This window comes from Molothrus ater, chromosome 6, assembly GCF_012460135.2.
Source record: "Molothrus ater isolate BHLD 08-10-18 breed brown headed cowbird chromosome 6, BPBGC_Mater_1.1, whole genome shotgun sequence".
NCBI classification, from domain to species: Eukaryota; Metazoa; Chordata; class Aves; order Passeriformes; family Icteridae; genus Molothrus; species Molothrus ater.
Window position 1 is genome coordinate 11,130,876 of NC_050483.2, and position 14,365 is coordinate 11,145,240.

General features: G+C 46.1%; 1 protein-coding gene across 1 annotated transcript; it reads right to left on the reverse strand.

The window, feature by feature from the left end:
- Positions 1-2,193: 2,193 nt before the first annotated feature.
- WEE1 (WEE1 G2 checkpoint kinase) lies at positions 2,194-12,663 on the reverse strand. Its single transcript, XM_036384974.1, has 11 exons — positions 11,984-12,663; positions 9,719-9,927; positions 9,158-9,224; positions 8,902-9,074; positions 7,869-7,990; positions 7,141-7,287; positions 6,654-6,749; positions 6,487-6,572; positions 6,218-6,388; positions 5,981-6,126; positions 2,194-3,545 (listed from the first exon to the last, which is right to left on the reverse strand). The coding sequence occupies exons 1-11, from the start codon at positions 12,542-12,544 to the stop codon at positions 3,395-3,397; spliced, it is 1,929 nt and encodes a 642-aa protein (XP_036240867.1). The 5' UTR covers positions 12,545-12,663; the 3' UTR covers positions 2,194-3,394.
- Positions 12,664-14,365: the final 1,702 nt, after the last annotated feature.

Here is a 14,365-nt window from a genome sequence, read left to right on the forward strand (position 1 = left end):
TTCAATGGCACACAAAACCTGTGACCAGCACTAGAATAGACCCACAGAATTTTTTAGGTGGAAAATACCTTTAAGATCATGGAATCCAGCTGTCAACCCAGCACTGCTGAGTCCACCACTCAACCACGTCCCTAAGTGCCACATCCACACAGCTTTTAAATAACCCCAGGGATGGTGACACCACCACTTCCCCTGGGAAGCCTGTTCCAATGCTTGACAACTGTTTCAGCGAAGAAATGGTTCCTAATATCCCATCCAAGCCCTCCCTGGCACAACTTGAGACTGTTTCCTCTTGTCCTATGTCTTGTTACTTGGGAAAAGAAGCTGACCCCCACCTGGCTATTATCTCTCTTCAGGCAGTTATGGAGAGTCATAAGGTCTCTCCTGATCCTCCTTTTCTCCAGGCTAAACACCCCTAGTTCTCTCAGCTGCTCCCCACAGGACTCTCCAGACCCCTCCCCAGCTCTGTTGCCCTTCTCTGGACTCTCTCCAGCCCCTCAATGTCTGTCTTGCAGTGAGGGGCCCAGAACTGGACACAGCACTCAAGGTGTGGCCTCACCAGTGCCCAGCACAGGGGACAATCCCTGCCCTGGTCCTGCCAGACTCACTATTGCTGATCCAGGCCAGGATGCCATTGGCCACCTTGGCCACTTGGCTCGTGTTCAGCCTGTGTTGCAGCACCCCCAGGTCCTTTTCCACGGGGCAGTTTTCCAGCCACTCCTCCCCCACCTGTAGCCCTGCCTGGGGTTGTTGTGGCCCAGGGAAAGGATCTGGCACTTGGCCTTGCTGAACCTCCTGCAGCTGTCCTCAGCCCATTGAGCCAGCCTGTCCAGATCCCTGTGCAGAGCCTTCCTGCCCATTGAGCCAGCCTGTCCAGATCCCTGTGCAGAGCCTTCCTGCCCATTGAGCCAGCCTGTCCAGATCCCTGTGCAGAGCCTTCCTGCCCATTGAGCCAGCCTGTCCAGATCCCTCTGCAGAGCCTTCCTGCCCATTGAGCCAGCCTGTCCAGATCCCTCTGCAGAGCCTTCCTGCCCTCCATCAGATCATCACTCCTGCACAACTTGGCGTCAAACTGAGGGAGCTTTCAGTCCTCTCACCCAGATCATTGATAAGGACATTAAACAGGACTGGGCCCCACACTGACCCTGAGGATTCACCACTGGTGGCTGGCTTCCAGCAGGATAGAGCTGCATCCACCACCTCCCTGGGCCCAGCAATCCAGGCCATTCTTTACCCAGCCACAAGCACAGCTTGTTTGCACAACAATGCCTCTACCGCTGGTGCAGCCCTCTGAAAATCGGTGATGAGGAGCACAGAACTGTAATAGATATAACAGAGTTTTTACACTGTAGAGATAGAAAGGCTTAAGTTCACTGATAACCCACCAACTGGAATTTCTGACTGTTCAGAAGTATGCTTAAAGGTCTCACTTAATGTAGATGAACATTAAAACACTGCAACAAACCCATATATTTTAAATTCTCTCACAAACAAGACAAGGCTATCTTATAAAGTAAAAACCTAAAGGTACTTCAATGTATCAATTTTTTAGTTATCAGTAAAATATCAGTATTCAAATACCTTAGACCAATACTCTGAATTACACTGTCGTATGACTAAAACTGAGAACTCTTAGTTATTTTCTGCTAATTACAAAGCTGAATTTTATGAGTCCATATACTTTCACAATAGACAGATCTACTAACCCTTTATTTACTGCGTCTCTCTTCTTTACATGTACCTCCATGCCACAGAACATGCCATCAACTGTGTTCCTGAAATATTCCAACTCCTCCCACTGTTGTCTTCCCAACTTCTAAATCAGCAGCTCTCTTCCTATTCTCAACAGTTCCTGCATTTTCCCTTACCTCAGACCCAGCTATTCCTTCACATAGTTTCTATTCCTCCACCATCAGTCATGGGTTCCACTTCTTCCAGGGGTTTCATCTTTGCCAGTGCAATACCACTCCTGAGGCTAGAGACAGACTGCTATGGACACTAACACATGGAGTAGGATCCTTCTCTCCTAACTATCAGCAAGTCTCTTATCTCACTCAGTCCCACCCTCAGGAGAGGGAATCACAAGCATCAGGCATGAGTGGGAAGCAGATCTCATCAGGACTTGCCATAGTATATTCCCAACTCAGTATTTTATTTCTGTAACTACTGAAGTTAAATAAGTGTTACACAATATTAAACAAACAGAACTTTTAACTTTAATATTCAAATTCAACACTAGTAAGAACAAATAGAGCACAAAAGGGAAACATTGTTTTAAGTAAAATGAATGAAGAGACAAGCCAGTAATCAGAACAGTTCTTCTGTCAGCCTAGGTTCAACATCAGCATTGGTTCCATGGCCACATTCTGTTCCACATATTGGAACTTCAGACTGAATAGTTAAGCTGTGTCTGCTGGCATCCCAGACTGCAGTTTCTGTATAGTACACTATAAGCATGATCAAACTTATGTACATAAACAATGAAAAACAACCTGAACACACTAAACAACTATTTACAAGTATTCCAACATAAAAAAACCAAACATACAATAGCCTCAAGAATGGGCAACTGAAGAAAATATGAACATTCAGAGAACCTTATTAGAAAGTAGAACAAAACATCAATAGCCAAGACATTAACAATTGCACTACACTAATATAGAGTCCAAATATTAAATTGGTGCATTTTTTCACAATGCACTAGCTTTGAGAGAAAAATGCTGCCTTCACTAAAATGCAGCTTACATTTGTTTCACGTAATTGCTTTAACAAGAAGCCTATTAACACAAGAATGATTGTTTTAATGCTACAGTTTACAGCAAGGACATTGAACTAAAAATAGCAGCAGTTCCACATGGCACTTAATTCCACAGGTTCCTAAGCTGTGGTTTATGCAATGCCTACAAAGTGCTCCCAGTTGAATACACAAATAAAATTCACAACAAAAGTCTACCTGACATCAGGTACATTGACTGTAGGTGGCCTTAAAGCCTGTCTTTTAAAATTTATTCCCCTCTGCTCCAAAAAAAAAAAAATTAACTATCAAAGTAAGGCCCCCTCCCTCCTTCTTAAAAGATTAGGGATATTGCTTCTTATTACAATGCTGTAACACTACAAAGCAGCACACCACTATAGTGGTTAACCCTGGGACAACGTAACATCTAACAGTGTAACCGAAGGCGTATGGAGTAACATCCAGGATCCTCTACAGACAGGAGAGTAACCGAGTCCATCAACCCCAATGGTGAATGCAGAACCAGCCATAGGGTACAAGTGAAAACCAGAAGCAATGGCTGTCAAACTGGTGGTGCTGACTACGGGACAAGGAACAGGAGCTGAAGGCTCCCTCAGTTCCCTAGCTGTGGCGGGGCAGAGGAGCTGCCTGGCCCCGTGCTCAGTAGATGGTGAGGCTCAGGGAGCGGTTCATCTTCTTGCCGATGAGGCGCGACGGGCGGCTCTGCGTCGTGGAGCGCGTGGCCATCCTGTCCGTGAACAGCGCGCGCTCCTCGGCCGCCGCCTTGGCCAGCTGCGCCTTCTTCAGCTCCCTGCAACACAGGGACACGGCTCAGCACAGCAACAGGCAGCAAACCAGATACAGCAGGTCAACACCCATAACTTTAGGCCACTTTTAGGTCATACTGAGAGCGTTCTGATTCACATCCCCCTGTTTACAACCAGAGGGCAGAGGTGGCATGCTCATTACTTGTGCAGATGTTCTTTCTTTTGAAAAGCAAAGGAAGGAAATGAAAAATTCACACAACTCAGATTCTGAAATCTAGCCTGCTGCAAGCAGCTCAGCACTTCAATTACCAGGACACAGGAGGGTGCTTTTACCTCCTAGCACAAGGCACGTGTTAAGTCAGAGTTCATTACTGAGGCTTGCCCAAAGGAAGCATATTCAGCCACACCTGAACTTCTGTGGGAGACTCAAACACTTAGATGAACACAGGTGTGGGTAACTGGCAACAGACAGCTCAGGAAGCATCCTTTCCCTTTTGCATACCCACATCAAAAGCTGATCACCACCTCCACATTTTTTGCCTAACAAAAATGGGAGCCTGCGAGGCAGAGTCACTGAAGGCAGCACAGGCATTGGCCCTGTGCAATATTCTGCCAACTGCTCTGTTTCAGAGAATTACCAATACCCAGCCTGAGGACAAAGTTAAATCTAACTCAGGATAAAATTATAAAGTAGTCCAACTAAAGAGCACAGTTATCTTTATAAAGATTCCCTCCATACACTGCTTTTCTTCTTTCTTCAAATACTGACATATGGCTAAAGCTCAGCCTCCCCCCATACTCTCTTCCTTCCACAATCTCAAAACTATCCACTAAAGAACTTTCTCTACTATAAAAGTATTTGTAATCTCACTTCACACCTGGCTGCAAAGCAAAATCAAATTTTACAAAGCTTGCTGCACACTGGTGTAGGTGTATTCAGTTTTAAGCTACATGTTTTAGTTTAATAAGCAATTCCCATTATTGTAAGACAAAGTATTATTCATTGACACCCATGCCCCATCTAATCACCCCCATATTATCATTGTGCCAGTTCACTGGAAGAGAATGCAACCAATTTTCAGTCCTCTTCCTTGTGAGCATCAGTCACAAATACACACTCATGTGCTCGCCCAACCACCACACCACATTACCAGGAAATTTAGTTTTACAATATCCTTCCACTCTTCCCTAGAAGTCTTGAGTTCTTGCCTAGAAATCTTGAATTCTTCCTTCCTCTGAAGAGGACAACACAGTAGAAAAGCTGAGTTGCCTTAAAAGGATTTTTTTCACTGAAGATGACTTACACACAAAAGTGGTATTTTAAATGGTTCAAATGCACAAGTTTAAGAAAACAAATCCAACACAAAATATGCTGTCCCCCCCAAACTACCTGAAGTATTTTATGAAGCACTTTAGGTAGCCACACAACATTAAAAATTACTGTGGCTAAGTGTTGTTTTTAAATTATTCTTGGATTTACAAGGATGTATCCTTGTTGCCAGGCCAGAAGGAATCTTCACAAAACACTAGCTTTGCCATTTTTCTTTTTCAAACAAAAAGATGTTGTCTTCATATAAGCAAGCAACTTACCTCAGGAAATCTGCCCTTTAGCAACCTGCACAAATTATCTGATTATTCTTTCAGTGTAATTCATAATATTATAAAGATAACGAGCTAATCTAGTACATCTGGCTGTGGTCAGACTAGCAATGGCAAGATAACCAGGTAACACTGGAGTGAACCTGAACATGAAATTAACATTTCATTCAAGACATACCACTCAAAAAGAAATCAGTGATCTATATATTCCCTATAAAAGCCTGCCCATTATGCATAACACGTGCAAAGATAACTGTAGTGAAAGAGTCAGATGGCTCCTTATTAAATTACTAACTCTTTCCCTGAAATTCAAGCAGAAATCAGACTTTCCTAAAGGGAATCTCTTTTTCCATGCTTTAATTCAGAGTGAGTGTTTGAGCAAGGGGTAGGTAGGACAAGATGACCTCTGGACACAAATGATTCTCTGGTGACCCAGTAACACTGCTGTATAGAGGTCAAATTAGTCCAATAACATTCCTGATGTGCCATTCCATTTAGGTTAAAAACAGGTCCTTTAAGTCATTTTCCAACATTTCAACAGCCAAATGACCTAGGAAAGCACAGACTCAAATCATACAGATGTAAGCTAGGCTATACCTGTCACAAATGTGTGCACTGTCCTGAAACAGCTGTTTAAAACCATAATGTTTGGTATGCCTTGAATACTAATAGTGCTCTTCAGATTCCCTTAGAGTGTTCAAGAGTTCTTTCTGTGGAGAAAGTTCCTTTTAGAGTTCCATGACCCACTTTGCACTCTCAGGTACGCACGTGCATACAGATTTGTGGATCTCACCCACAAACAAGGACACTCCTGTTTTATCATCACTTCACTCTCAGGTAAGAACCTGTTAGAAGTAAAGGACCCCAAGGACCTACTTACTTTTGCAAGAGGGAGTTCTTGAATTTTTCAGCGTTCAGCTCTATCCGGAGCTGCTCCGCGCTCTTTTTTGCAGCAGAGAGAAGCACTGAATGCTTCACTAGTGCCACAGCCGAAGGCCTTTTCTCTGGATCAGGATTAATCATAACCTTGGGAAAAAAGAAAACAAGGCATCCTTGTTAAGGCCAGCAAGACAATAAATGACACTTATCAGTGAGCCACTAGTACAGGAGTTCTTACTTTTAGTAAGTCTACTAATTCTTGAGAAAGCACTTGTGGCAGTCTGGGCAGCTTTCCTTGCCGGATTTCATGCCACTGGTCCCCATTGGTTGGAAGAGGTTCAGCACCAGCAGCACAGACAACAGTCAGAGCGAGAGCAAAAATATCCGCTTTTGGCAGGTGAGTGTAGTTCTTCAAAAGAAAAAAGGAAAAATAAATTCACAATTTTCCCCCCAAAGGAAACAGCATGCAGGCCTAACATCACTGCTTCCCACAAACAGAACAGTTACCTCTTGTAGGACTTCATTTGCAAGGAAACGGCTGTCACCTTCTTCCACTTGAGGACTAGAGACTCGAGTTACGTGGCCCAGGTCACCTGCAAGGAGAAAAGAAAGTTACTTTTCAGATAACAACAAGATGATGCAATTCTTTTGCACATAAGTGTGTTGCTTCTCACCTATTTTAAATATGACTCTATCAGATGACCAGTCATCATCATCACCTTCCTCTAGAGTTATACTTGGGACTGATGTTCTAGATATGAAAATGTTACCTGAAAAAGAGCAGAATTGTTAAAACAAACATTTCCGTATTACTTCTACTTGACCCAGTTTCACTACAGTTTGCTTTAGCCACGCAGAAGTTTTATTTGTATATAAACCCTGTTCAAAGAGTGAGAAGCTATAACTGATTCATTGTGGCCCCTCTGCTGGGAAGGCAGCCAAGTGTTATGCAAGTAGAGTCAATTACACAAAAAGGACCCAAGATAAACTCAACAGTTTAGGTCTGCTCGCCAATTTTATAACTGACATCTTTGTGCTCCTATTCAGAGCTTCAGGGAAGAATTTACAGTTAGTAAGGTGTGGCTAACTGTTCATTTTTCTACAGCAGATTAAATGAACTGAGCAAGTTGTCAATAGAGAGTAAAGTAGTTACAAACTTACTAGGTTTGATATCCATGTGTACCAGGGACATGGAATGAATGTACTTTAAACCTCGAGCCACTTGAAGCAGCAAGTCCTTCAGTTCTGGTTCAGTAAAGTAACGCATATTCCTGTAATTTTCACTTATGGCATCTGCTAAACTGCCACCTGGAAAACCATTAAAAAAAACAAGTTATACTTTTGCATCAAACAGCTGACAAAGAAACGAAAACTAGCTCCCCAAACCAAGTGAATATATCACAGAGAACTTGCTGGCAATATATAGTAAGTGTAAAATATGGTGCTGTATCCTCTTTTTAGCCATATAACAATATAATAAAATTCTTTTCTCCTGCAGTTGTCACACTAACAGGATATCAACACAAGGGAAAGGGCTCTCTCTTCCAAATCTCTGTCAGGGCATCAACAATAGCAAAATGCTTCAGAATCAAATTTAATCTCCTTTTTGATGGAAACTCCAGCAATTTTCTCTATTCCAGCTTGTACTACTGTACAGAAGAAAGAATAGCTCTTCTGCTCACAAACACCCCCACAGCACTTCCAGTATGCTTGAACATGCATGACTTGGTCTGCAACTTTGTACAGTTTTTGCTTCATCCATCTGATATGCCTTTTCCAGAAAGGAATATCAGTCACTTGAGAGAAAGACAGCATGAGCTATGAGTAGGGTTATCAGTTCCTAACTAGTGTGAAGAGCTTGTAGATACCTGTACATCTTCTTTACTTACCATTGCAATATTCATTCTGTATAAGCATGTGATCATCTTCTGCCCATGCAGAGTAGTACCTCACTACATGGGAATGCTGTCCCAGAACTGCATGTGCATAGACCTCTCTTAAAGCATTCTGCCTGTTAGTCACACAAAACAACAGCACATGTGAGTATTGTGAGGTGAAATTAGTACCATTTCTTATTACAATAAGTATTTCTAATTAAAATCTTCCTATTCAATTCTGTGGCACCCTAAGCTGGATTTGTACTTATGTCCAAACAGCTAAAATTATTTACATTATATTAAAAGACTTAATCTATGGAACATCAGAAAAAACAGTTTGGTGTGGGAGCCACACTTCCATTACATACTTGGCAACCAGTAGCAATAGCAAACTTTAAGATGCATGACTGAAGTTCTAGGCAAAAAATATAAGTGCTCATAAGCCAAGGGTTTGACTGAACTCAACATTCCCTAGACTGCAAGTCTGGTATGCAATTTTGTGCAACTCAGACTTCTGGTGTTTATATTATAACTATCTGAACACACTATTGTGTGTTCAAATACTTATAAACTATTAGAACAACTATTCCCCACACTATTGAAGTGTGGGGAAAAGTCCTGAATCACAGGCTCATTCACAAATGCCAAAAAATACCCCCAAACTGACTTAAATCATCTACATGCCACTCAAGGTGACAAGGATAGGACTCAGTTGGAAATAGTGCCCTCCTTCCATCTCTCAAAGATGACCTTTGCAAGGAAGTGTTATTGTCACTTTGAGAGCAATCTGTTTCCACACAGAATACTGGGACAGACATCTGACAGGAGTGAGGCTAATCAGCCTTTCCTTCCCAGTACTGCACAGTACCTGAGGAGTGGGTGGGGAAGAAAAAAATCAAGTGGCTTCAAAATTGTATCTATTTTACATTTAATTCATGTTTGTTTTGTACTTTCCTCTTAAATGCCTTCTCTAGACACCAACACAAAGAGCCAAGAAGAAACACCAAGAGAAGACTTTTAAGTTTTAAGAGCAGGAAGTACTCACTCGTCCACTGAGCCAGCCAGGGGTTTCTTGGATCGTTTTATTGCATAGATGCAGCCATCCAGCCTCTTCACACACTTAAACACAGAGCCAAATTCACCAGACCCAATCTTCTCCAATTCATGGAATTCGGTTGCATACCGTGACTTCATGTTACTTTCTGTTATTGTTATCCTCTGCAAAGATTACCAAGGAAAACATTTAGATCTGCAGACATGCAAACTGCTGAAATTAGTATCAAGGTTTAAAGATGGAGTACCTTAGCAGGTCTCATGGTTTCCTCTTCAGGCTCTCCATCACTTGGTTCCATGTCCTCCCCACAAGAGCTGAAATTCACACCAGAAATAACATGGTTTAAGTAAACTTTAAACTGAAGCCCAGAAGCTGTTGAATTTTTCTGAGAGCTAGTTCTTTTATTCTATCTAATTTTAGTAAACTAATTGAACACTAGACATCTATAAACACAAACTCATAAAATTGCCATGCTAATATCTTTGTCAATTCTTTCGTCATGTTTCACACTTGTATTTAATGCATTTTTTTCCTCCTGAAGAAAAGACTGTGCATGGCCCATTCCATGAGAGGAAAAAGACCAGCAGACAGCCTAGCCTATCCTCTCCGTACAGTAATCAGAAGATCTAGTGCTAAATGATTATTTCATAATATCATGCCTCTTGAAGCACATCCTTTAAGAGCTGTATTATACAATACTAACAACCTGCAAGCAAAAACACATTCTTAGAAGCAATTTGTAACAAAACTTTTGCAGCCAAAAGTAGCTCTAAATACAAGTTTACAAAGGAAGCTACAAGTCACTCACTCATTCCAGTGTATCCTCTTCCTCCTCCGACATTTGCCATCAGAGTTGTGAAGGAACATGGAGTCAGGAGTGAAGGGATTGATGTTCACATGAGGTGTTTGTCTAAAATCTTCTTCTTGCTTCTCTGATTTCCCAACATTCATAAACAGTGAGCCCCCTCGAAGTTTGACTGAGCTGGAGCCTAAACCTTGTGCTTTAGAAAGCAAACTCTGTATTTAAAAAAAAAGAAACAAAACAAAAATATTTATAGTCATTTATAGCCTTGACATTGCCTCAGACATTCAACAGTCAGGTCGTGCCTGAAGCCATCATTACAGTATTGTCTAATTAAAGTTAGCATCAGTTGTTTAAATAGCTGCATTTCCATCAAAAAGCCTTTCTAAGAAACCATAATGCTTTGTACTCTACACAGAAACAGTTCAAGCAAACAAATACTAAAATTATTTTTTAAATATAGCAAAGCTGATGATGAGAGTAACCTTTTTCTGTCTTTAATCATTTCATCACCTAAACTTCTTAGACAAATCTTTGTCCATTAAATGAACACAGATGAAACTCAAGGAAAATCCTGTATTGTATCACTATGATTCGCACATGTGTGATGTGAAAGCTAGATCAGACATGAAATGATCTTTGGTTTCTACAAATTTAAGTGACAATCTTAAATAGCAAATGCAACATTTAATATTGATGCACTGGTGCATTTTCTGAGCCTACAAAAAACGGTTCAAGAATTGGCAGCATGGCTGCACTATCAGTTAAAGATCCAAAACTGATCATCTGGGTGGCAACTTGCCAGACCAGGCATCTTCCAGGCACATAACAAAACCTCTCCCAGTTACACTGGGAGATTACACTGGGAGTTACACTGAAAAGTCTGCACCTGAGTCTCCTTCAGGTGAGGATGCAAGGATGACTGGATCACAAGCAGGAGCATCACCTTATCCTAACAACAAAATAAAGACTTGACAGGACTAAAGCCTAAACCACCACAGGGAAGAACACTCAGTACATGGGAATCTCAACTGCAATCCCGAGTCTGCCCTAGATGAAAACCTGTTCTTCTCAGGACACATTTCTGTACTTCCACTGGGTACCTGAACCAACTGATACTTCCAAAGATAACCTATGCAGAATTTGGCCACCTAATTTAAGAATCCCACTGAAGTGCTGTGTTAAGAACTTGTTTCTAGTATCACATTCCACAAAACTTCTGCAGCCCTGAAGCGTCTGCCACTGACAAGGTGTAAAATCACCACCAATTTTACCTTTTACAAACTTGTACCACTGATTTTCACCAGTGAACCCTCACTGGAGATTGAAGCTGTAGAAAACCAATTAAGAAGGAAGCCTTCCTCACACCTTAAGTCAGTTGTTTTCCATCTATAGCCTATAGACCCCTGGGAGATTATCCCCGGGGATTATCCCAGGATTACTTCTGAAGGGCTATATGAAAAGTAATGAAGAAAGGAAGCCAATTATCACTAGATTTAAATTCACTATACGGGATTTTACACAGCGTCGAGTTCAAAAGTTGAAATGCCTTCCAAAAGTCTGCTATTGACAGAGTTAAGAGCTACTATCCATCTCTCCCTCTACACTTTGGACTCCCCCAGTTTCCCAGCACCGAAGCGATTCACGTTCGATGCAGGAGGAGTGCAGAGGCTGAAGCAGCGCTGGCACACGGCAGCAGCGCTCCAACGCGACGGGATGGCAGCAGAGCCCGTCAGAATGGAGCAGCCTCTGAGATCATCGAGCCCAGCCCATGACCCAACACCGCCGTGTCACCTAGCCCACGGCGCTAAAAGCCACCAGTCCATCTTTCCTTAAACACCTCCAGGGACGGTGACCTCACCACCTCCCAGGGCACTCCATACCGATGTCCAGTCACCCTTCCGGTGAAGAAATTCCTCCCAGGACACGCCAGCTCACCGCTCGGGATCACACCCCAAGCAGAGCTTTAACTTTCCGGCGACACCCCTACCAACCAACGCCCACTCCGCACTCCAGCACGCACTTCGGGACCTTTAACACTCCACACTCGCACTTTTCAAACACGCCTTCCACAAAACACTACCAAACTCGGGAAACTTTTCTGTTTCTCTATGACTAACACCTAAGTAAGCGGCTCGCCCCGTGCCCGTGTCCCGTCGGGAGGCGGCGCCGCCCGGCCCCGCCCCGCCCCGGCCGGAGCCCCCGGCGCGGTCCCGAGCGGCGCCCCCGCCGTTACATAACGGACCGGCCGGCCCGACCCGCCGGGCTCACCTTGGGCGTGTGCGGCGTGTCGAACAGGCGCAGCTTCCGCAGGGTCTTGTGCGGCGGCGTGCCCGGGTAGTCGGGCAGCGGCGAGCCGGGCTCCTCGCCCCGCGCCCCCCGGTACCCGCCGGCCGCCGAGTGCGGCGGGGAGCGCTCGCAGCAGCGCCGGCCCTTGTGCGGGGCCAGCGGCGAGGGCGAGTCGAGCAGGAAATAGGCTCCGGGCGACTTGACCGGCGAGGAGCCGAAGCCTTCCTCCTCCCACGAGTCCCCCTCGTCCGGCAGCGGCGCCGCCGCCGGCTCCATCTCCTCCTCCTCCTCCAGCAGGGGCGGGTCGCTCCGCGCCGGGGTGCGCGCGGCCGAGAGCGGCGAGTCCGCCTCCTGGAACGCCGAGTCCTCGCCGGTGCTGTTGGCGCTGCTGCTGCCGCAGCCTTCCTCCTCCTCCTCTTCCTCCTCCTCCTCGCAGTCGCTGTGGCCGCTCAGGAACAGCAGCTTCTGCCGGATCGGGGCCGCCGCCCGCCGGGCCGAGACGCGCCGCGGCGGCGCCGCCCGCTGCAGGCTGAGGAAGCTCATGGCGGCCGCTCCGCCCGTGCCGGTCCCGCTGCGCTGCCCGCGCTCCGCCCGCGTGCGGTGCCGGTTCGGCTCGCGCTGCCCACGAACGGCCCCGCCGCGCGCCGTTCGGACTCCGCGGCTTTCCCGCGACCGTTGGTCACGTGCCGCGCACGCCGGCCAATCGCGCCCGCCCACCGGGTTTGAAAACACGGCGCGCGGGGGCGGGGCCGCGCGCGGCCGCGTCACGGGCCGCTTTGGCGCGAGCGGGGGGGCGGGGCCGGGCCGGGGCCCCGCCTCGAGGCGGCCGCGCGGACGTGTCCGCCCGTGAGGCGCGCGCCCGGCGCCATTTTAGCCGCGGGGCGGCCCCGCCCGGGCAGCGGGAACCGCCTGGAGACGGCGTCCGGGAGCGCCGGGAGCACCGCGGGGACAGCGCCCGCCCCGCCCGGGCAACTCCCGGGACACCGCGGGGACAGCGCGCCGCCCTGCGGGACTGCCGCTCCCCGCTTCTCTGCAACGTGGTCTGGCTCCCGTAGAGTTGCTGGAACTGAGCGCGCCAAAATGTCCATTACAATTATAATACAGTATTTAATTAATTATTAATAATAATAACAACACCTTCTGCGCCAGTGAAGGGCACGTTTTTCCTTTCCAAGCGCAGCCAGGCCCATTGCTGTACTTGCAGGAGCGGCACGCACGTGGTTTAAAGGGCCGGGGCGCAGCAGCCGCAGCGCGGCCCGCGCCGTTCGCTCCCGTAGGACGCTTCCAGACGGACACTAGGACACTTCCAGATGGACTCGGCCCCAGCACAGCGAAGGCCGTGGATGCTGGATGCTGTCATCATCCCTACGCGTGCCACCACTTTGCCTCTTGGCTTCGTTTTCTGTCAGGTTACACCCACCAGATAAACCTGCCCCTCTCTTCTGAAGCACATCGCCTTAAAACGAGCCCCTTGGGTAACAAAGCGCATAAAAAAATAGGGTTTTCTTCCAGCCCCGGGAGCCCAAAGCGCAGCTGGGTACGCCTGTGGAGCTGCTCTCCGGACTCGCAGAGCGTTCCCGGACACGCAGGCAGTGCCGGGATGCACTCAGCGCTCGGAGCTGAGCGGGATGCCGGACGCTGCAGCACAGCCCCTCTCCGGCCTCCGCCAGAGCTGCCCCTGCTCACCCCGCAGACAGTCCTCGTGTGCTGCCCCGACACACTCCCGGAGGGCAGAACCTCACACCCACAGGGATGGCAGTGTCCTCTATTCCACTTCCAGCAATTCCAAATTTTTTGTCCTCTTCTGCCTGAAAATACCCATTTCTTTGCAGAGAGCTGTCCTGGTTTTAGGACAAGCAGTGATGAGCCACAGGAACACAAGTTTTGAGATTTGCATTTTGGAGAAAACTGAAAACAAGTTTCAGAAAACTGAAAGTAGCCAGCATAACCTATGAAAATGGGACAGAGACAGGGTTACATCAAGTAAAGTATAAACATATTTGGTGTGCAATAATTTAGAACCACACTAACATGTCAATAAAAATACTCATTTTTTAAAATGGGGTACAGCAAGTACTAACTGAAGCATTCAAGTTTTAGAACAGATGATGTGAGAGAAGGTTATGTAAAAATAGAATCTCCACCACCTCTTTCTCCAATCAGAGCTCAGAGGGAGATAGAAGAATTGCTTTGTAACTGACTCAAAACTTCCCAGCCACTATCTGTGGCTTGCTTCAGTCATAAATGAAGTTTCCTTTTCTTTGAAAAAGTTTAAAGACTGTAAGCTTTCAATAAATCCCTCCCCCTGTAATGCCAAAGTCTGCAGTTTCCTTCCCAAACTCAACCTAATATAACTCATGTTTT